Source organism: Vigna radiata, chromosome 4 (assembly GCF_000741045.1).
Source record: "Vigna radiata var. radiata cultivar VC1973A chromosome 4, Vradiata_ver6, whole genome shotgun sequence".
NCBI lineage: Eukaryota > Viridiplantae > Streptophyta > Magnoliopsida > Fabales > Fabaceae > Vigna > Vigna radiata.
The window spans coordinates 10,451,580-10,469,820 of record NC_028354.1 but is presented as its reverse complement, the minus strand read 5'-3'; the positions used below and the strand labels follow the sequence as shown (position 1 = coordinate 10,469,820).

Here is an 18,241-nt window from a genome sequence, read left to right as displayed (position 1 = left end):
AATACCTAATCAACATCTATATAAAGGATCATGTGTTCTATTGAAAGAGAGACTTTATGAGACTTTAAAGACTTTTTCTCTATATTCGGTCATTCTCTTAATTCATAAATCAATTCTTGACAATCATATTCTTGTTTAATGTTAATACTAAGAGTGAGTATTATCATTGTATTTTTTCTTTGTATCTCAAAAGCGGATTTCGTGATCCCCTCCATTTTTATAAGGGACGAAATATTGTTTTTAGATAGTGTGTATTCACGCATAGAAGAATATATCAAGTCTACATTGTTGTTCATCTTGTTTTCCTAAGTTCTTGGAAAAAGGTGGTAATAAAATTCAAACCTTTACAATGATGTTGATAGCCTTGTAAGCTGAATCCACCACTCCCGAGCCAATTGAACAAGCAACATGTGTAGTACCATCAATATTAACAAGTTTTACTGTTGTTGTTGAAAGACCCAAAGTCCCACAAGTCACCTACAATGGTAAATATTATTTATTTTCAAGTTAAGACATTACATCAAACATCTTTTTCAAATTAAGCATATTTAAATTTTACTATACTTGTAAATCACCAAGTTTCCATATCGGTTCTGCATTGAAAACTTTATATGATACCAATGCTTTGAGATCAATATCAGTTACAACCTATCAACATCAAACAATAAGACTTTAAATACAATTTCAAGAGTCGGAACATGAATATCATATAGACTTGAACAATTACAAGAGTGATAATGATAATCTCAACATAAAAAATCTAAAGTAAAATTTTTAAAATATCATAAATTTGGTCATTATGTTTTGAAATATCATATCAAGTTATATCGTAACAAGCAAAAGGAGAAAAGGTAAAATATAACAAAAATAAAAGAAAAATATGAGATAATGCTAATGGCTATTTAAGATAAAAAAAATGAATATTTACAATAAGCATATGAGTGAAAACAAATCTTTTTTCTCATTTTTAAATGAAAATTTTCCGTCTATTGTAAACTTTGGAGATTGCTCAATGCTAAAAGGGATATAAATATAAAAACAAAGAATGGGTTTATTAAAAACAATTTCTACTCTGTTATATGTTACAGATATGAAAAGCATTTCGTTAAGTGTTGGACAATTACTGGAAAAATTCTACACTATTACTATTAGCAAAAGTGCTGGTGAAATTAAATTATGAAAAAAAGTTACTTTAACAATATTTTTTTAATAATTTTTTTTTATAACACATACGTGACAGTTTATGATTGGTCCGTTTTAAACGATTAAAAGAAAATATTTTTGGCTTTTGCGTTATCATTACGGTCAATTTTTGTTTTTTGGAGGATTAAAGTTCTTCAAATAGAAATAAATGGTAACCAGTCTAGTACAAATTTGTCTTCCTTCTCTTGTGAAGAATGAGTTGATAGCTAAGGAAGACCCTAATCAAGGACAAAACACTCTGACTAGACAATTTACTTCCTGTACCTCCCTTAAATTTCTTCCTGCACCCCATCAACTATCTGAAATACCAAAAGTAACCTTAGGCTTATATAATTAAATCCTAATTTTTTTCATCTCCTTCTTCATTGTTCAGTTGTGTATTTTCCCTTCCACCCACTGTGTACACAATTGTGTTTTTTCATTTCCTACGAGTTTGTTGGCTTTGCTGAGATTTTAGGCACACATTTGCTAAAATGGGAAATTTTTAATACACATTATGTTTCCATTTCATGAAAATCTTGTTCCAAGGTTGAAAAGCTTTTAATAACATGTCTTTTCCTGTAAAGAAAATATATAGTTTTAAATAAAACCTTCATATAATTGTATAACTTAAATTTATAGTTTTTATTTCTCGTCACTAAACATGCTTACACACACACACCACCCATTTATATAGAGAAAATTAAATCACTATATCTTAACCTTTTTCTTCTCAGCCATTGCTTTGAAGGGCAGAAACAAACTATCAACTTCTTCTTCCTTAAGTTCATAACCCAGCTGAAACAATAAAGAATAATAATCTATGTAAAAAAGGTATCATTTACTTAGTGATTCAATAAAATAATTGAAAACATTTTAAGCATGTTTTTATTAATTGATGTCCTTGGTTCTACTTTTCTTTGTAAAGCATAATTGAATTTTCCTCTTTTTGAAAAAAAAAATTATAAACCCCATTTTAATATATCATGTATTAAATTCACTCTCATAAAATTCCTTTTACAAAAGATAAATAGGTTGTTTTTGTCATGCAATAACGATAATTGTTAAATAAGAAAAGGTCAAAAGATAATTTTTTTTTTCATACATAGAATAGAACAAGACATTCTTTCCTAAAAGTATATATACAAACACATTAAGAAAGTATTATTAAAGTGAGTTTCATAATGAATCCTATGTACTACGGTAGTTGAGTTCTAATAATCGACGCATGAAATGCTTAAAAAAGTTATAGTTGAAAAGATCATGAAGTAAGAAAAGGAAATTATTAAATAAACAAAGAAAAATATGGTATGAAACTTTATACTACCACCTATTTTGATGGAATTTTAATCTAGCTTATTTAGGAAAAGAGTTAATGAGATTATAAATATGAAAATTTCAATTACATTTGTGTAGAAATCTAAACATGCTATTGTTTACACTCCTAAAATTTACACTATATCATAAAATTTAGAATCTAAACACAAAAATAAATAAAAAAATAAATTGTATACCTCTTCTAATCGTTTTCTTAAAGCTTGGCGTCCACTACATGACCAAATATAAAGAAAATAGAAATAGATAGAACACAAGTCAACAATGAGTTGCACAATATCTAAAATAAAAAATTAATGAAGAAAAGTGATAAGTGAAGTAGTACTAAATTAGTATCCTACTAAACATAATATTATTTAAAATACTTAAATAGGTTGGACAACTTCATGCAAATATCATTGTCATTCAATATACTAGTACTCATATATTTATAAACTAAACTAGTATTCCATTTAATATAAGATTAAAGATTAATTAATTACATTGTTTTGTTCATGTAGGAGAAATATAATGTAAACTATAGACACATATACTAGTATTTACAAATATAAGTGACATGGCCAATATAGATATAATTAGGGATGGACAAACTGTCCTATAATGTACTGCACTGTTAAAATCCATAAATAACTATAAACTATTTTACCAAAACTGCATTGAACTAAAAAAAATAGTTCACAATAACTAAACTGAACTGAACCATTGTTTAGTTCTCATACTGCAGTACAGTTCACTTTGCATCAAAAACACTCTTCTTCATATTTTTCCCTTTCTTGTTCAGTCAAATATTCCAAAAAAATTTGAGTTCATGTTCATATTGAAACATTTTTTTTTTTTGCTCTGATAAAGCTTTAACAATTTTACCAATTCAACAACCCAAAATCTCGTGATCTCATTAATTATATCTTTGGATACCAACATCTCATGATCTCATTAATTATATCTTTGGATACCAACATTAACAAGGGATGCTTCCTGAACGAATCAAAAACCATTTCCTCAAACCAACCCCACATCTCAAAGGCATCAATTTTTGCGTCCCATCGCGATTTCAACATAGCTCATTTGGCGTGCATTGAACCCCATTTCCTTAACATGCTTGGAAACCTTGAGAGTCGTTTAATGGAAATTGACGCTGGAGCGAAAAGATAGCCCTATGAGAAAACTCTAGAAGGCTAATTGAGGAAGATGGGCGATGGCGGGATGGATGATGGCGGGATGGAAGAGGGCAACGAACCTTGACATTGGCAAAATCTATGTGAGGCACAATGATAAAGAGAGATTCTTATTCAGAAAGAAGGAAGAAACGCATGTGTTAACTAGTTAACTGTACTAAAATTATTAAGTTTCAGTTTTTTTTTTAATCTGAACTGTAAAATAATTCAATTAGTTTTTAGTAAAAACAATTTAAATTTTTTTAAGTATAAAACAATATATTTAACTGTAGTTCAAGTTCAGTTTGATGAACTATGTCCACCCCTAGATATAATATGTGTAATTTAAAACAAGTTAATATCTTAGTGTATTAGTTATAACACACTTTAGAGCAATTAAGCTTAAAATATATTTTAAATATTTTTATAGAAAATTTTCATTAAAGAATTTTAATTAATTGTTTTTGCATCAACGAATAAATTAAGGAAACACTTTGTCTAAAAGAGGTAAGTTTTTCTAAACAACAAATCTTGCAAGTGTATCATCTAAGAGGCATGACAACATCTTGTGGTCTTTATTTTATCTAATAAGCTAAGTCTAACTAAGAATGTTGCACCATACAAAATATTTTATGTTTACTTTATTGTTTATAAATAATGTTTTCATCCCACATCTACCATGAAATCTCATAAAGCTCACATAAGCATTTATGGTCTCTTAAAAAACACACTAAAGTTGTTCCACTTCAAGAATCATCCTATCACACCTCTATGTCAACTCTATAAAAGTTATCTTTCATGTACGATCTTATGTTTCACTCAAACCATTTTGACGTATGCTTGAAAGTCATGTCAACTATAGAGATATTTCCTAAAGAAAAGATAAATATTCAATATTGCTTGAAGTGCGTTTATTGCATTTCTACGTTATGTGTAGACAGACACAAGCGAAAGATAGATATCATTGTTGAAGCTTCTCAACAAAAAGAAATTGATATCAAAGCTCTAAGTGAAAACCTCTATGTTTTTAAAGTTTCTTAAGAACATTATTTGCGTTCATCTACAACCTAAAAAGATTAAACCTTATATTATATCCATATTAGTATGTTGCATCTCTTTTAATTGAAAATCAAATGATCTTTTAGATCGCCCTATTTCGAAATCAAAATAGTTAGATTTCAAACAATACTTAAGTTTGGGCCAAGAGAGACTATTATTGAAATAATATTTGGATTTTTATTACAGGTCCAAATAATACTTAAGTTTTCATTTAAGAGTATCATATATTCAAATAATACTCGTGTGTATATTTGTAACATTTTTGTACTTAGTAAAACTTGATTAAAAATTGGAAATATTTTGGGTAAGCATGTTGACGTTGACAAACCCATATAAAACTCTCAAAAATAAATTCGTCTTTTTCTAATTTTGATTTTATTGCATGTTTTTCAATTTATTATAAGAAAAGAAGAAGTTATTTTACAATTAATTTTATAAAACAATTTTATAAATGGTCCGTAAAAGAAAAACTTGTCTTTAACTACATATAATCAAACATTGTATTTTCTAAAATTGTAAATAATTTTAATACACAATCCAGCCTTACATTATTTGTATATTGGTTTAAATATTATTTTGGTTCTTATTTTTGTCCACTTTATCCAATGCAATCCTTTTTTTTTCATGTTCAATTTGGTTTCTATTTTGGTTAATTTTGTTCAATTTCACCATTTTTCATGACGAAGTTTAAATTGCTAATGATATAGTGTAGAAGCTGAACAATTCCTATGTGATGATATTTCATTTATGTTTGGTGAGATGACTATTCTCTTCTTATTCACGAACATTAGGGTTTAATGAACCTATAGTCATTAGAGACGTCACTACAGCCATCAGAAACCCGAAGAGAAGCTTAGCGATCTTAGAGAAGCTCGACAACATTCGTAGAAAAATTTGGTAGCCGTAGAGAAATATTTTTAGTTTATTGTGAAAAATGACGATAAATGAAAAAGAATAAATGAAAATTGTAATGGTGAAAAATGATGATCATGATGATAGAGTTTATTGTGAAGATAAAAAATGGAATGCATATAGGGAATGGAGGCAAAAAATGTTGGAAGTCCCACATCGACTAGAGATAAAACCAATTTATAATATATAAGTGAGGTGCAAACTTTACCTTAAAAGCCGATTTTGTGAGGTTGAGTTAGGCCTAAACTCACATTTTAATAAAAAATGCAAATAGATGAATGAATCCTGTGTGAGGTAGATTATTGTTGATAATGAAAAGGAATTGAGAAATGATGGTTTTTGTGTGTGAGTTTTCTAAAAAAAATTAATTGCGGAAGGGGTTGAAAAAATTCCAATGTAAGTATGAAGGTTTCGCGATTCGCATTCATAGTGAAGGTCAAACAATGGTTATTGGTGATTGAACAATCTAGGGTTCACATGGTTGCGTAGTGATTGGAAAGGAGGAGATCTACTACGTCGCAAGTTGGTGGTTCGTTTTCGGGTGCTCGAGGTGAATTTAGGTGCGTGACTGTTCAAAAATTGAGTTGTGATTCTAACGTAGTGAGGCGATGGTGAATCATGGCGTTTACAACTTACACAGGTCATCTAAACAAAAATAGCACATTTCATTCAACAATAAACTTTGTACACTCTTTTATTAACAATTTAAATATCATCATGAAAAATGATCAAATTGAATAAATTGACTAAATCAAAAACCTAATTGAACGTATAAAAGAAATCACGTTAGATAAAGTACACAAAAATAGAGATCAAATATTTTAAGCTATGTATATTTAATATGCTTTCTCAACAAACTTATTATTGAAGCACATTCTTGTGAGGAAGTTTTGAGAAGTTAATATTGTAGGATATTTTAATTGTTATGGGTATGATAATATTTTCTGGTTACGGGATTTAGCAATTAAGCTAACATTGAAAAAGATCTCATTTGTTTCTACATTATGAACAAATCATAGAAGTGTCTTTTCTTTTTTTCATTCTAAAAATAATTTGGTTATACCAACATAATCAAATTTGTGAAAAAAAAAAGCTTTTCAATTCATCCATACTTTATATATTGAGAGACATTTGAAGAAAAGACGTAAATTACATACCTCAGCTTTCCCAGCACAATACCAATTTCAGTGGTTATTTTATGCCCAATATCCTCAGGAGATAATATTTGATATGTCCCTTTATGTTTTAGCATCCCATCCTGCAAGGTACAAATCAGCAAAGGAAAAAAAATTGAATAAAATTAAAACTAGTTTCAGGTAAGTTGACTGTAGATAGAAAAATGAGAAACCTAACATAAAAGGAGCTTCAATTATGCAAAAGAATCAAAATAAAATGGGTTAAATATGTTTTTAGTCCCTGTATTTTAGGACGATTTTGGTTTTAGTCTATTTTCAAACTAAGATACAATTTAGTCTTTTAACTTTAGAAAACTCTGGTTTTAGTTCTTTTTACTAAGTTTTTTCAACTTTATTTACTGTTTCAAGCACGTTTCATTATAGCATTCGGATTGTTTATACTGTTTGACACATTTTTGCTTCAATGTTAACTGAAAAACGCATTTGAAACAACAAATAAAGTTAAAAAAAATCTGGTAAAAAGGACTAAAACCAGAATTTTCTAAAGTTGAAGGACTAAATTGTACCTTAGTTTGAAAATGGGCTAAAACCAAAATCGTCCCGAAGTATAGAAACTAAAAATATATTTAACCCAAATAAAATTATAGTTAACCTGATGAATGCCACTAGCATGGAGAAATGCATTAACTCCAACAAGGGCCTTGTGAGGTTGTAAATGCATACCAGAGTATTGTTCAACCTATTAATGATATTATTAGTTATGAAAATTTGAAAAGGGAAAATAAAAATAAAAAAGAAATGCAAAAGTTTAAATATATAAAAATAAAACCATTTTGCTTGTCTCCAATATCAGTGGTGTATTGATTCGTGTATAGAGACCATTTAAGACATGATCTCCCTTGCATGCCAAGGCCATGACAACCTCTTCCAATGAAGCGTTGCCAGCCCTTTCACCAATCCCATTAACTGTTACTTCTAATTGCCTAGCACCTGCACGAGCACCCTGCAAATAGCTGCTTTCACATTAAAATCCTAATAAAGATGATTAAAAAAAAATAATAATTAATAAATATACCTCTATGGTGTTGGCAGTAGCAAGACCAAGATCATTATGACAGTGAGTAGAAATAATAACATTTTCAATTCCTGGGGTATTGGCTTTTATATCAGTTATCAGTTTTCCTAACTCAAATGGCATTAATATGCCCACAGTATCAGCTATGTTCACAGTTGTTGCTCCAGCTTCAATCACTACTCCAAGAATTTCATACAGAAACTCTCTCTCAGATCTGCCCTCATACATACAAAAATCACACATTCATAGGAGAATGAAAACAGATAAGAATTAAATTTAAGGAAAAACTTCTTTTAACAACATTTTTTTAACAATGAGAGCTTATGATTGGTCCGTTTTAAATATTTTTTAAACGTTAATTCAAATAAACCAATAAAGTGATGACACGTATCCCGTTGTCAAAAAAATTGTCAAAAAGTATTGTCAAAATATCATCGTGGATTTAAAAAGGGTTACCTGGTAGCATCTTCAGCACCAAACTGAATATCATTGCAACCCAAACTCTTTGCAAAGGCTATCATATCCCTGGCTATCAGAATAACCTCCTTCTTACTCTTTCGCAACTTGTGCTTTATGTGAATGCCGCTGGTCGCAATGGAAGTACAAATGCGAGGCCTCTGCGCGTGTTTCACAGCCTCCCATGCAACTGCAATATCTTCTCTAACGCATCTACATATCAATTTTACACAATCTTTAAATGTAAAAATCCATTAGGAATATTCAATAATTTTCTAAATAACGGACCTAAATGAAGATTTTGATCTGAAAGTTATGCCATGTTTTTATATAATTTCTAAGAGTTGTTTATAAAATATGGATAATGATATATAGACAATATTTTTTGACAACATTTAAACATTATCATAAGTATAATTGTGTGATTGGTCCAAATGACACAATGACAATCACACAATGACACCACCATGGACCAATCACACAATGACATGTATGATGATGTTTAAATGTTGTAAAAAAAATGTTGTCTGAGTATCTTTATCGATAAAATATTGGGAGTCAAGTTTTTTCTGTGTAAAATTTACAATAAAATAATGTTTTTAACTTCACCTTTTACGGACTTTAAAGTTAATTTGGTTGAATTGTTCAAGAAGTATACGTCAGTATAATAAAAGTACATTTGGCTTTTGCTAACGTATGATTAGTTCATACCACATGTTGTACCTGTGGTTTTATTTATATTTTTTAATATTGATGAAATATAACTAAATATTTTTTTGTTTATATTTCATTTTTATTTTACTTTATTCGTAGTCAGATTTCTTTTTTTGTTTGTAATAATAATAAATTATTAAGTAGCTTTTATAAATTTTTATATTTAGGGTAAATGCTTAACTTTTTTTTTTGAGAGAACGAATTTGAAATGACATCAAATTTGTTTAGAATATTTTTTAAAGTATTTTGGTTTTGAATAAAAGTTTTTACATGGCATATTATTTATAATATTTATTCAAATAGTATTTTTTTTACAATCAGAATTTGGTGAATTTTTTATCGATGTAATATGATTTCAAATAAAATTTTCTCAAATAACATATTACTTACAATATTTACTTAAATAATACTATTCAAAATCAAAATTTGGTTGAAAAAGGGAATTCTAACCCTTATTTTTATACATAGTTAAAATAAGTTATACCAGATTTTTCGAGAATTAACTTTTAACTTACTTTAAAATTTATTTTAAGAATTAAATTTTGAAAAATATATTTTCTAAATATTTATTTTAATAAATTTTTATCAAAACTATTATATAATTAATATTTCTTTTATTATTAAAAAATTTATACATTTATTTATTAATTTTCTAGATATTAATGTCTTGTTTTTTTTTCTAATGTATTAATTTTTTTTATCATTTTAATAAATGATATATATAATATTTATTTTTAAATTTTGGAAAAAAAATTAATTAATTTAAATAAATGTAAATTTATAAGGATATTTTAAGTTATAACTTAAATTATTTTCAATGTATGTGATATATATATATTACAAATCTTATGTATCTCATCTAAAACATAAAATATAAATCAAAATAAAATAGAATGATAGATATTGAAAATGGATGGAGTAAAATATGTGAATTAATTCGATTTATTATGACAAACTCTAATTAAATTGGTATTAAAAAAATAAACCGAGTTTACTATGCTGTCTTAAATATATAAAATAAAATATAAAGAAAAATATATTCAATTGAATTAAATCTAAAATGAATGCTTGACATGCACTTCTAAAGAAATTAGATTCATTTTATTTCAATCTCTATAAACGAGATGAAATATATTGTTGAACTTGTCATGTCCTTCCTTTTAACTTTTAATTATTATCATTTAAATAAATCGTAAACAACACCTGCAAAAGCCAGCAATGACGGGGACGTGTCCGTCGTGACCGGCGGTGTTGCCGACCTCTTGAGCGATCATTTTGACGGCCTTGAAGTCGTCGTCAGAGGCAGAGGGGAAGCCCGGCTGAATGACGTCGACGCCCAGGTTGGCCAGCTGCCGCGCGATGCGGAGTTTCTCCTGAGCGGTCATGGTGGCGCCGGGCGACTGTTCTCCATCGCGGAGGGTGGTGTCCAGGATGCGGACGTAGGAGGGGTCGGGAATGTGATGGGGGAAGTACTGAGGGCGAGCGCGTGGAGTGGAGCTGTTGGTCGCCATTGATGCGAATTTGGAAGCTTTGCTTTTACGCTTCTTTTTTAATGGGAATTGCTGTTTCTTATTACTCCCTGTTTTTCACAGAAACCTGGGATCATTTCTCATGTATTTTTTTTATTATATTTATTTCTTCTAATAAAATAACAAACCAAGCGTTTCAGTATTGCCTTTTCTGCAACGTTTCGTGCCAAATATTATAATTACATATTTCTCTATTAGAATCACTCTCTCGTTTGCCCAGAGGGTTAATATTATGAATATGGACTACGCTGCAAAAAAAAAAATCCAATTCATCATATTCAATTTTTAGTTATTTAAATCTATTATTTTTAGTATATTTTAATGAATTTATTTTAAACTTAAATTTATAATTTTAGTTATTATGTCAAATTTAATTATTAATTAGATTTAAAATACGTTAAATAATCTTTTAAATTTTGAATATCTAAAAATAAGATTTTAAATTAATTTAAATTATAAAATTTTAGGTTGAGTTAGGTTTGTGTAAAATAGGATTAGTATATCAACCATGTAAGACAAAGTTAAGTTGAATTGGACTTAAGTCGTGTAAGATTTAGTCAGACTTAATCTAACAAAAGTCATTTTTGGTCATATCAAAATCAAACTAAGTCCAATCAAGTTAGGTTGGGTCAAATCAAAAACAAGTTAGGTTAGATTAGACTTAAGTCAAGTTGGAACAGTTCATGTTCAAATAAAGTAGGTTCAGCTGAAACTATGTCAAGTTGAATGTAAGATTGAAAAAATTAGTATATGCCTAAGCATAAGTTAATCATAGAACAAAGAATACATAAAGTAATATATAAATAATTAGTTAGAGCTTGTTGTGGTGAGGTAAAGGCCTCTAATCCAAGTACTTTGGGATGTGAAAAATTAATTATTTGCTTAAAAAAAGGAAACTATAAAAATAGGCGAAACAGAATAACTTGAATAGAAATAAAGTGAGTATGATATCAGTGAATTAAGCTTGGCATAGTGGTATATGTGGGTGTTGCTTGTGTGACTTTGAACCCATTTGAAGGGAACATATTTGCATATGTTCATTGATTAATGCTTTGACAGATTATAATTATGAGTTGGGAAAGCCTCTTTGTGTGTTCTTCTAACTATATTGATTAGTTATGTTAATGAACTGATGGTTGTTGAATGCTTTGATCATTAGGCTGTTGTAATAATAACTTATGGAATGATTTGATCACTTGTGTTGCTGCCTTGAATATAGGATATGGTTGTATGGTTAATTGACATTGTTGCACTCATAATCTGACTATTTGATCGTAAAATTAATTGAGTAGATTATGTTTCATTGTCTTGTGGGATGAAGGATAATAGGAGTTGTCCGAGTTTAAGATTATCAGTTGTGTTAATATAACTGGTTGGGATGAGTGTTATTGATCCATTAGATATCTAGAGTGTTACTCTTGTAATTTCACAAGTAACGAGTGGTCAGTGACGAGGTTTGGTTGTACCCAACATTTTCATGGGTTCTCTTTCGTCTATGCGATGTGGTGGAAAGTGGATGGGTTACATGATGTACGATAGTGGTTTCTATGATCAACTTTTAACTTAGTGGGTGAGTCACGATGTGAAACCAACCATTTGATTTTGTGGTGGTAATGTTTTGTCTTTAGTATGTCTTCTAGTTATACTTTTTTAATTTGTGGTTGTATCTTTCTTCTTTCGAGGGTTTATAAAGGTAGTCACCTTTCCTCTTACGAGGGGGTAAAAAGGTGAATCTCTTCGTCTTTAAGAGACGATGGAAGATACAAGTCTCTTCATATCCATGATAGTAGTAGAAAGGATTGAGATTCAAGTGCTTCCATTTCCTCTTGCATGGGGTAGAAAGGGATGGATGTCTCGCCTGTAGGATTTTGACTCATGCTGAGTTTTAATTGATGTGAGCAGCTTGAGGAGCATGGGAGATAGGTCCGAAGCTGCGGTGGATGGCCACTCAAATTTTCTTGTTTTGGTAAATAGGAATGGTGCAGTGCAGTTTGGAAGAAGACATATGGTTATATAGATTGTGGTATTGGCACAGATTGCCTTTAACGAATAGGTTGTGCAGAGCTCATGGGTTGAACATGGTTCTTTATAAGGGAATGTATGGGTAGTTATTGTATTGCTTGTTATAGTTTAACTATGTGTTGATGTTATTTGTTGTGATAGGATTATGGTAAGAACTTACTATATAAGATGTATGTGTTGTATTGGTGTTTTGATGTTTATACAATTAGCTCACCGATACTTGTTTGTGTTTGTATTTGTGTGTGGCGATAATCGTATAACGTGTGTTATACGGGAGTAGAAAGGTATGCAAATGCTTTTGGAGCTATGTAATTGATGAGAGATGAGATCTTTTATGGGAGTTTTTATAAAGATTTACTTATGTTTATGTAAAAGTTTAATACATTGTAATGACGCTTTATATTGTGTTAGATTTGGATATTGGTTGCAGTAAAGTTGTAATAAGTTTATAAATTTACGAAATTTTCAATCATGTTTTCGAAAAATTTTAATCTTTGATACGTGTAAGTGACTCCCAGAATTGGGATGTTACAAAGTCTGGCTTGCATTTGTTCAAATTTGGTTGACCCACATTAAGCTAAGTTAGGTTAAGTCCATGTGGGACCAAGTTGACAATGCCTAAGTTAAGGCAAGTTGAGTCAAGTTGAGTCAACTCAAAGATAGATTTAATTATCTCAAGTCCAAATTAGATCAACTAAGTTTGAGTGTAGGTTAAGTCGAGTCATCATGAGACTAAGTCAAATTAAGTTGGAAAAAGTCAACACGATTCATGTCAAGTTGAAATGGGTCGAGTCCAATTTAGTTTGAGTTGAGCAAGAAAGAGAGTAAATTTTAGCAATCACTTAGATTGAACCTTATTGATAAGAAAAAGAGTAAAACTTAGCAATTTAAAAGTTGATTTTTCATATTCCTTTTTATTATTTAATTAAAGAAATACATTTATAAAGTATTTTACTTAGTGATTTAGGAATTTTGAATGTATTGGTTGGTGTTTGAGATAGATGTAACTAGAAAGAAGACATAGAGAGAGTAAAATAGAACAAAGTGATAAATGAGATGACCGGAAAAATATAGCAAAACAAACACTATAAGAAAAATTACAGTTATATGCGGTCAAAATTAGTAAGTTCCAAAATTCGTATGTAGAATATTATTACATACGAATAAAAATTCGTATGTAATGTGGTCGTAAGTAATGTTACATATGACTAAATTCGTATGTAATTACATATAAATAAATGTGTATGTAATTATATACGGATAAATCCATATGTAATTACATATGGACATATTTGTATATAATCACCAAACAAAATGACAATTTAAGGTTGCTTGTATCATTGGTAGAGATCTGGACAAGATTTTCACGTGAACATTCTATTTACACATTAATACTTAAACCACATAGACCTATAGACAAGATTCACATTAATATTCAAATAACCACAAACAAACATTTGACATTAATATTTAAATATTTACTAGTGGAAAAATAGGATTCCATGACGGACTACTATGATAGATAAAATTTACCTATCATAATACATTGACATGTGACAATTTTGTAATAAAATTAAGATATATCATGACATATTTTAAGAAACCTATTATAATAGATGTAGTAGTAACATTTTCATAATAAAAGATATATATATTATGATACGCGCGGTGCAAAATAGAAATTATGAGAAAAACATATGATAAATATTTGAAACATCTATGCAAAACCCCTTTCAATCTTAAGTCCAGTGCACAATATTTGATTTCTTCTAACTAGCACAACTTTTCTTCCAATTCAACCCGCAAAGCTTTTCTTTCTCTTCACCGCTTAGTTTCTTCCAATCTCAGTCTCTCGTCCCGCAGAGCATTTTTTTGTCTCATCTCTTCGTCTCCTTCTCCATCACAGACGAGGGTTCACGTTCACTACCTTTTGCGCTTCACTTCTCTATATCTCCTCGTTGATGTTTTCTTGAACTCATGTTTTCAACAAAGATGTTTGAGATTCTTCATATCCAGGGTGGGCAATGCGGGAACCAGATCGGAGCAAAGTTCTGGGAGGTGGTGTGTGCGGAGCACGAGATTGATTCAACGGGAAGGTACCAGGGAAACAATGAGTTGCAGCTGGAGCGAGTGAACGTGTGTTATAATGAGGCGAGTTGCAGGAGATTTGTCCCTAGGGCGGTGCTCATGGATCTGGAGCCAGGGACCATGGACAGCGTTAGCTCTAGACCCTACGGCCAGATTTTTCGCCCAGATAACTTCGTCTTCGGACAGTCCAGTGCCGAAAACAACTGGGCCAATGGTCACTATGCCGAGGAGGCTGAGTTAATTGACTCCATTCTTGATGTTGTTAGGAAAGAGGCTGAAAGTTGTGACTGCCTTCAAGGTATTCTTACCCAGACTTCTTTTATGGTTTTGTGTAGTTGAAATTATTCTCATGTTTTGTTGTTCATTTCTTTATTCGTGTTTGTTTTAGTGTGTTGTGTGCTTCAGAGTTAAAATCGGTGATTTCTGATTTCCATCTGTTGTTGTGTTGAACGAATCTTGATCTGATAACTTGTTTTTGTTTTGATGATTTGTAATTGTAATAATCCTTAGCTTAATTGACTACCTTTATTGTTAGAGATATTGACAACGTTTTGTTTCCTCTGTTTCATATATTTTGAAATTAAAGTTAGTGTAAATAATGAGTCGTGGATGTTGTTCTCTATTGCTAGGCCCAATGGTTACTGTAATAATTATTATTATAAGGCCATTTGAGACGAGGCTAATGTCTCTTTTAGTCAATATAGAATTCCATGTATAAAAGTCAATATTATATTGTTCAAGCTATCATTTGGGTTCTTATGAGTTTGGTCTGGTTTTTTGTGCTAACATTCTTATAACTGGATTTTATAGTTTTGATATGTCTGATGTTTAACCTACAAAATAATTTTTTTCCTCCTTCCAAGTTTTTGAGATGGTTAAGTGTAACACGAATTAATGAATCATTGCGCATTTTGTAGCTTTGAAATTGGTGTTCTAATCATAAGGTGCTTATTATTCTCATGCTTCTGTTTGTGAAATTTAACTGTAGGCCAATGGAGCTCTAAAGGTCGGGGCCCATGGTGTTATGAAATTCAATTAATATTGTCTGAATTGTTGGTATAAGCTTTTTGAAGAAGTTTACAATGTTTTTTTATTGGAATTTTGTATGTTTTCAGATGCTAAACGAGTTTTACATGTCTTCCTTCCTTATGACCAGAAAAGATAATTTTAATAACCGTTCTACTTTATTTAGTTGCTTGTGCCAATTGGATGAAGTGGATCTTCTAGATTTGCCAACTCCTACAATTGTTAAGGTGAGAGTGAAGCTTATTATAAACGTGATATGCACTAGATTTAATCATTTGTTTGTGAAAAAATTTTGTGACATCTGATGATTATTTGCAGCCTATTGAGCTTTGGAGTGGTAAGCAGCTATTTAACCTTATATTGTGGCCACATGCAAATGTGGGAGTCTGTGTGGATCTTACTGTTAAGGAAAAAATATACACGAAGTTGCTGGATGAGTAGAAAAGAGAATTGAAAACATTGTGCCCGAATGATGGCTTTATTTACATTAGTAGTAGTGAGTTGATCTGTGGGCAATTTGGAAAGGTTACTTTAGGTTAGTCACATATTGTAGTTTAACCATTAATGTTTTTGCTTGGTTTTTGTTCATGTCTTATACATTGTTTTGCAAGTGGCCAGGAAATGGTAATACAGACAGACTGTTATCTCTGATAGTGAGAGACTGCGAAGCACAAGCAACCGCGTCTTGCTTGAATCGTTTAGCTAAAGTGAGGTAAAATTATGGGTTAGGATAAATGAAATATTTGAATTTAAAAGCATATTAATTATTGTAATTTATTAAAAGCTGTCATTTTATTCGTTTTACTTAGATGTCGTGCGCCATGGATCTTGGGTGGCTAGATAGGCATTGATGATTTTAAACCAAATGAGATGGTGATTAAGAAGAGAGAGGAAATACTTTCAGAGGCTTATAGGAAATGTGATGAATGCGTAAAAGCTTTCAATAAAGGAAAACTAGAACTCATACTTGGTTGTGGTGCTGCTCAAACATTAGAGACCCGGATAACTCAAGTATTAAACGGAATTGGTGATGTGATCGGGAAAATTAGTTTTAGTTTTGCCAAGGTAGCACTTTTTGTCTATTTTATTCTTGAAAATAATTCTTTATTTTAGAAATTCATTTTATTTTAGTGAGAGCTTTGCCCCCTTCTTTATATCACTTTTTGAATTAGCTTTAGAAATTTCTAATATAATTATTCATCTATTGACCCTTTTGCATCTTTGAAATCTCAAATGCTTTCAAATGACTCTCTGTTTTATTTTTATTAGTGTCAACCATTGCACTCAACAATTGTCATCTATTTTTGTGTCTTAGGTAAAATATATATAATTTGGGACATGAGAATATTAAAGATGATATGTTGCAAGTTGTGGTTGTAGATATTAAAGATTGTTATGCTCGTGTTCCTGTGTCTAGTGAGGAGGTTCAAATAGTGAGGAGGTTCAAACCCCAAAGAATTTTATCATTTGGTCATCTAGATTGGCAAAGCCAATTTTAGTAAGTATTGTTATTCATACTTGCCTTAATTACTTATGTATTTCTCGTATTTGGATGCATATACTATTATACTTATTTTGTGGTCAAATATAGGATATTTCTAAGAAGACAAACATTGTTACACCTTTACAACCACAATTGTCTCCTTTACAACAACTTGGTGCAGCGGTAGTGACAATGGGGAATAAAACTATTGAGATAGATATGCTTCCTGAACTGACATACAAGACTGCTACCACCACTTTATTTGTATGTCATAGGGATATTTGTGAAATTATAGAAACTTGACTACAATGTAGTGTAATTTAATGTTATATTTGGATTTAATATATGGTTTGATGTACAAATTATGTATTAAATATTATTACACAATTAATGTTTGAAATGAATTTCATTATGTTAGTTTAATTGAATATGTTTATTTCATGTTATATGGATTATAAATTGATTAATGAGATTATAATACAGGAAATTGATTGTAAATTGATTGGATATGTTAAATGTATTAATGATTTTTTTTTTACAAAATAAGTTTTTATGATAGGTGAACAATCACTACAAGAAAAATTGCTGAGTACAATCACTACATTAATGTATGTAATAAAAGCTTATTTATGAAAAGTATATATTATGATAGGTGAACAATTACTTGTCATAATATATTCTACATACTATGATAGGTGAAAAAATCTACATCATAAAACATTACATATTATGATTGGTAAATCCAACTGCATCATAATAAATTCGTTATATTATGATTGATAAGTGAAAATCTGTCATAATATACTAGACCTATTATGATGAATTTGTATGTCTATCATAAAATGTGCAGATCTATTATGATGCCCAAAACTATGATGCTAGGTTACCTATCATAATAGGTCATTTTTACCTATCATAAAAAGCGATTTTTCTACTAGTGATTGATTACATGACTAAAATGTCATAAAAAGTTCTAAATTGTTTAATAAAGAGTCATACAAATTCTAAACATGACTAATACTAATAATCATGATAGTTATTTTCATCTTGAGGTTAATATTGGGTTTGAT

The 18,241-nt window shown here is 30.0% G+C and overlaps 2 protein-coding genes across 8 annotated transcripts; one reads left to right on the top strand and one right to left on the bottom strand.

The window, feature by feature from the left end:
• Positions 1 to 336: 336 nt before the first annotated feature.
• LOC106758343 (probable 2-isopropylmalate synthase) lies at positions 337 to 10,616 on the bottom strand. The gene is made up of 10 exons (XM_022779520.1): positions 10,227 to 10,616; positions 8,310 to 8,522; positions 7,854 to 8,067; positions 7,608 to 7,781; positions 7,431 to 7,517; positions 6,800 to 6,900; positions 2,697 to 2,730; positions 1,906 to 1,980; positions 565 to 648; positions 337 to 477 (listed from the first exon to the last, which is right to left on the bottom strand). Exons 1-10 carry the CDS (start codon positions 10,532 to 10,534, stop codon positions 337 to 339), a joined length of 1,431 nt encoding a protein of 476 aa, XP_022635241.1. The 5' UTR covers positions 10,535 to 10,616.
• Positions 10,617 to 14,297: 3,681 nt separating this feature from the next.
• On the top strand, positions 14,298 to 17,550 carry LOC106759062 (tubulin beta-8 chain-like). 7 transcript variants are annotated; one of them, XR_002667536.1, is made up of 7 exons: positions 14,298 to 14,486; positions 14,591 to 14,960; positions 15,855 to 15,915; positions 16,007 to 16,400; positions 16,498 to 16,753; positions 17,069 to 17,186; positions 17,280 to 17,550. XR_002667536.1 is itself a non-coding variant. In XM_022779786.1 (2 exons), the coding sequence occupies exons 1-2, from the start codon at positions 14,552 to 14,554 to the stop codon at positions 15,825 to 15,827; spliced, it is 459 nt and encodes a 152-aa protein (XP_022635507.1). In that variant the 5' UTR covers positions 14,298 to 14,551; the 3' UTR covers positions 15,828 to 15,833. The 7 variants fall into 7 exon arrangements, 1 of the variants encoding a protein (XP_022635507.1); XR_001375587.2 differs by having other exon boundaries at positions 14,298 to 14,960; positions 16,007 to 16,223; positions 16,307 to 16,400; XR_002667537.1 differs by having other exon boundaries at positions 14,298 to 14,960; positions 16,007 to 16,395.
• The last annotated feature ends 691 nt before the right edge of the window (positions 17,551 to 18,241 follow it).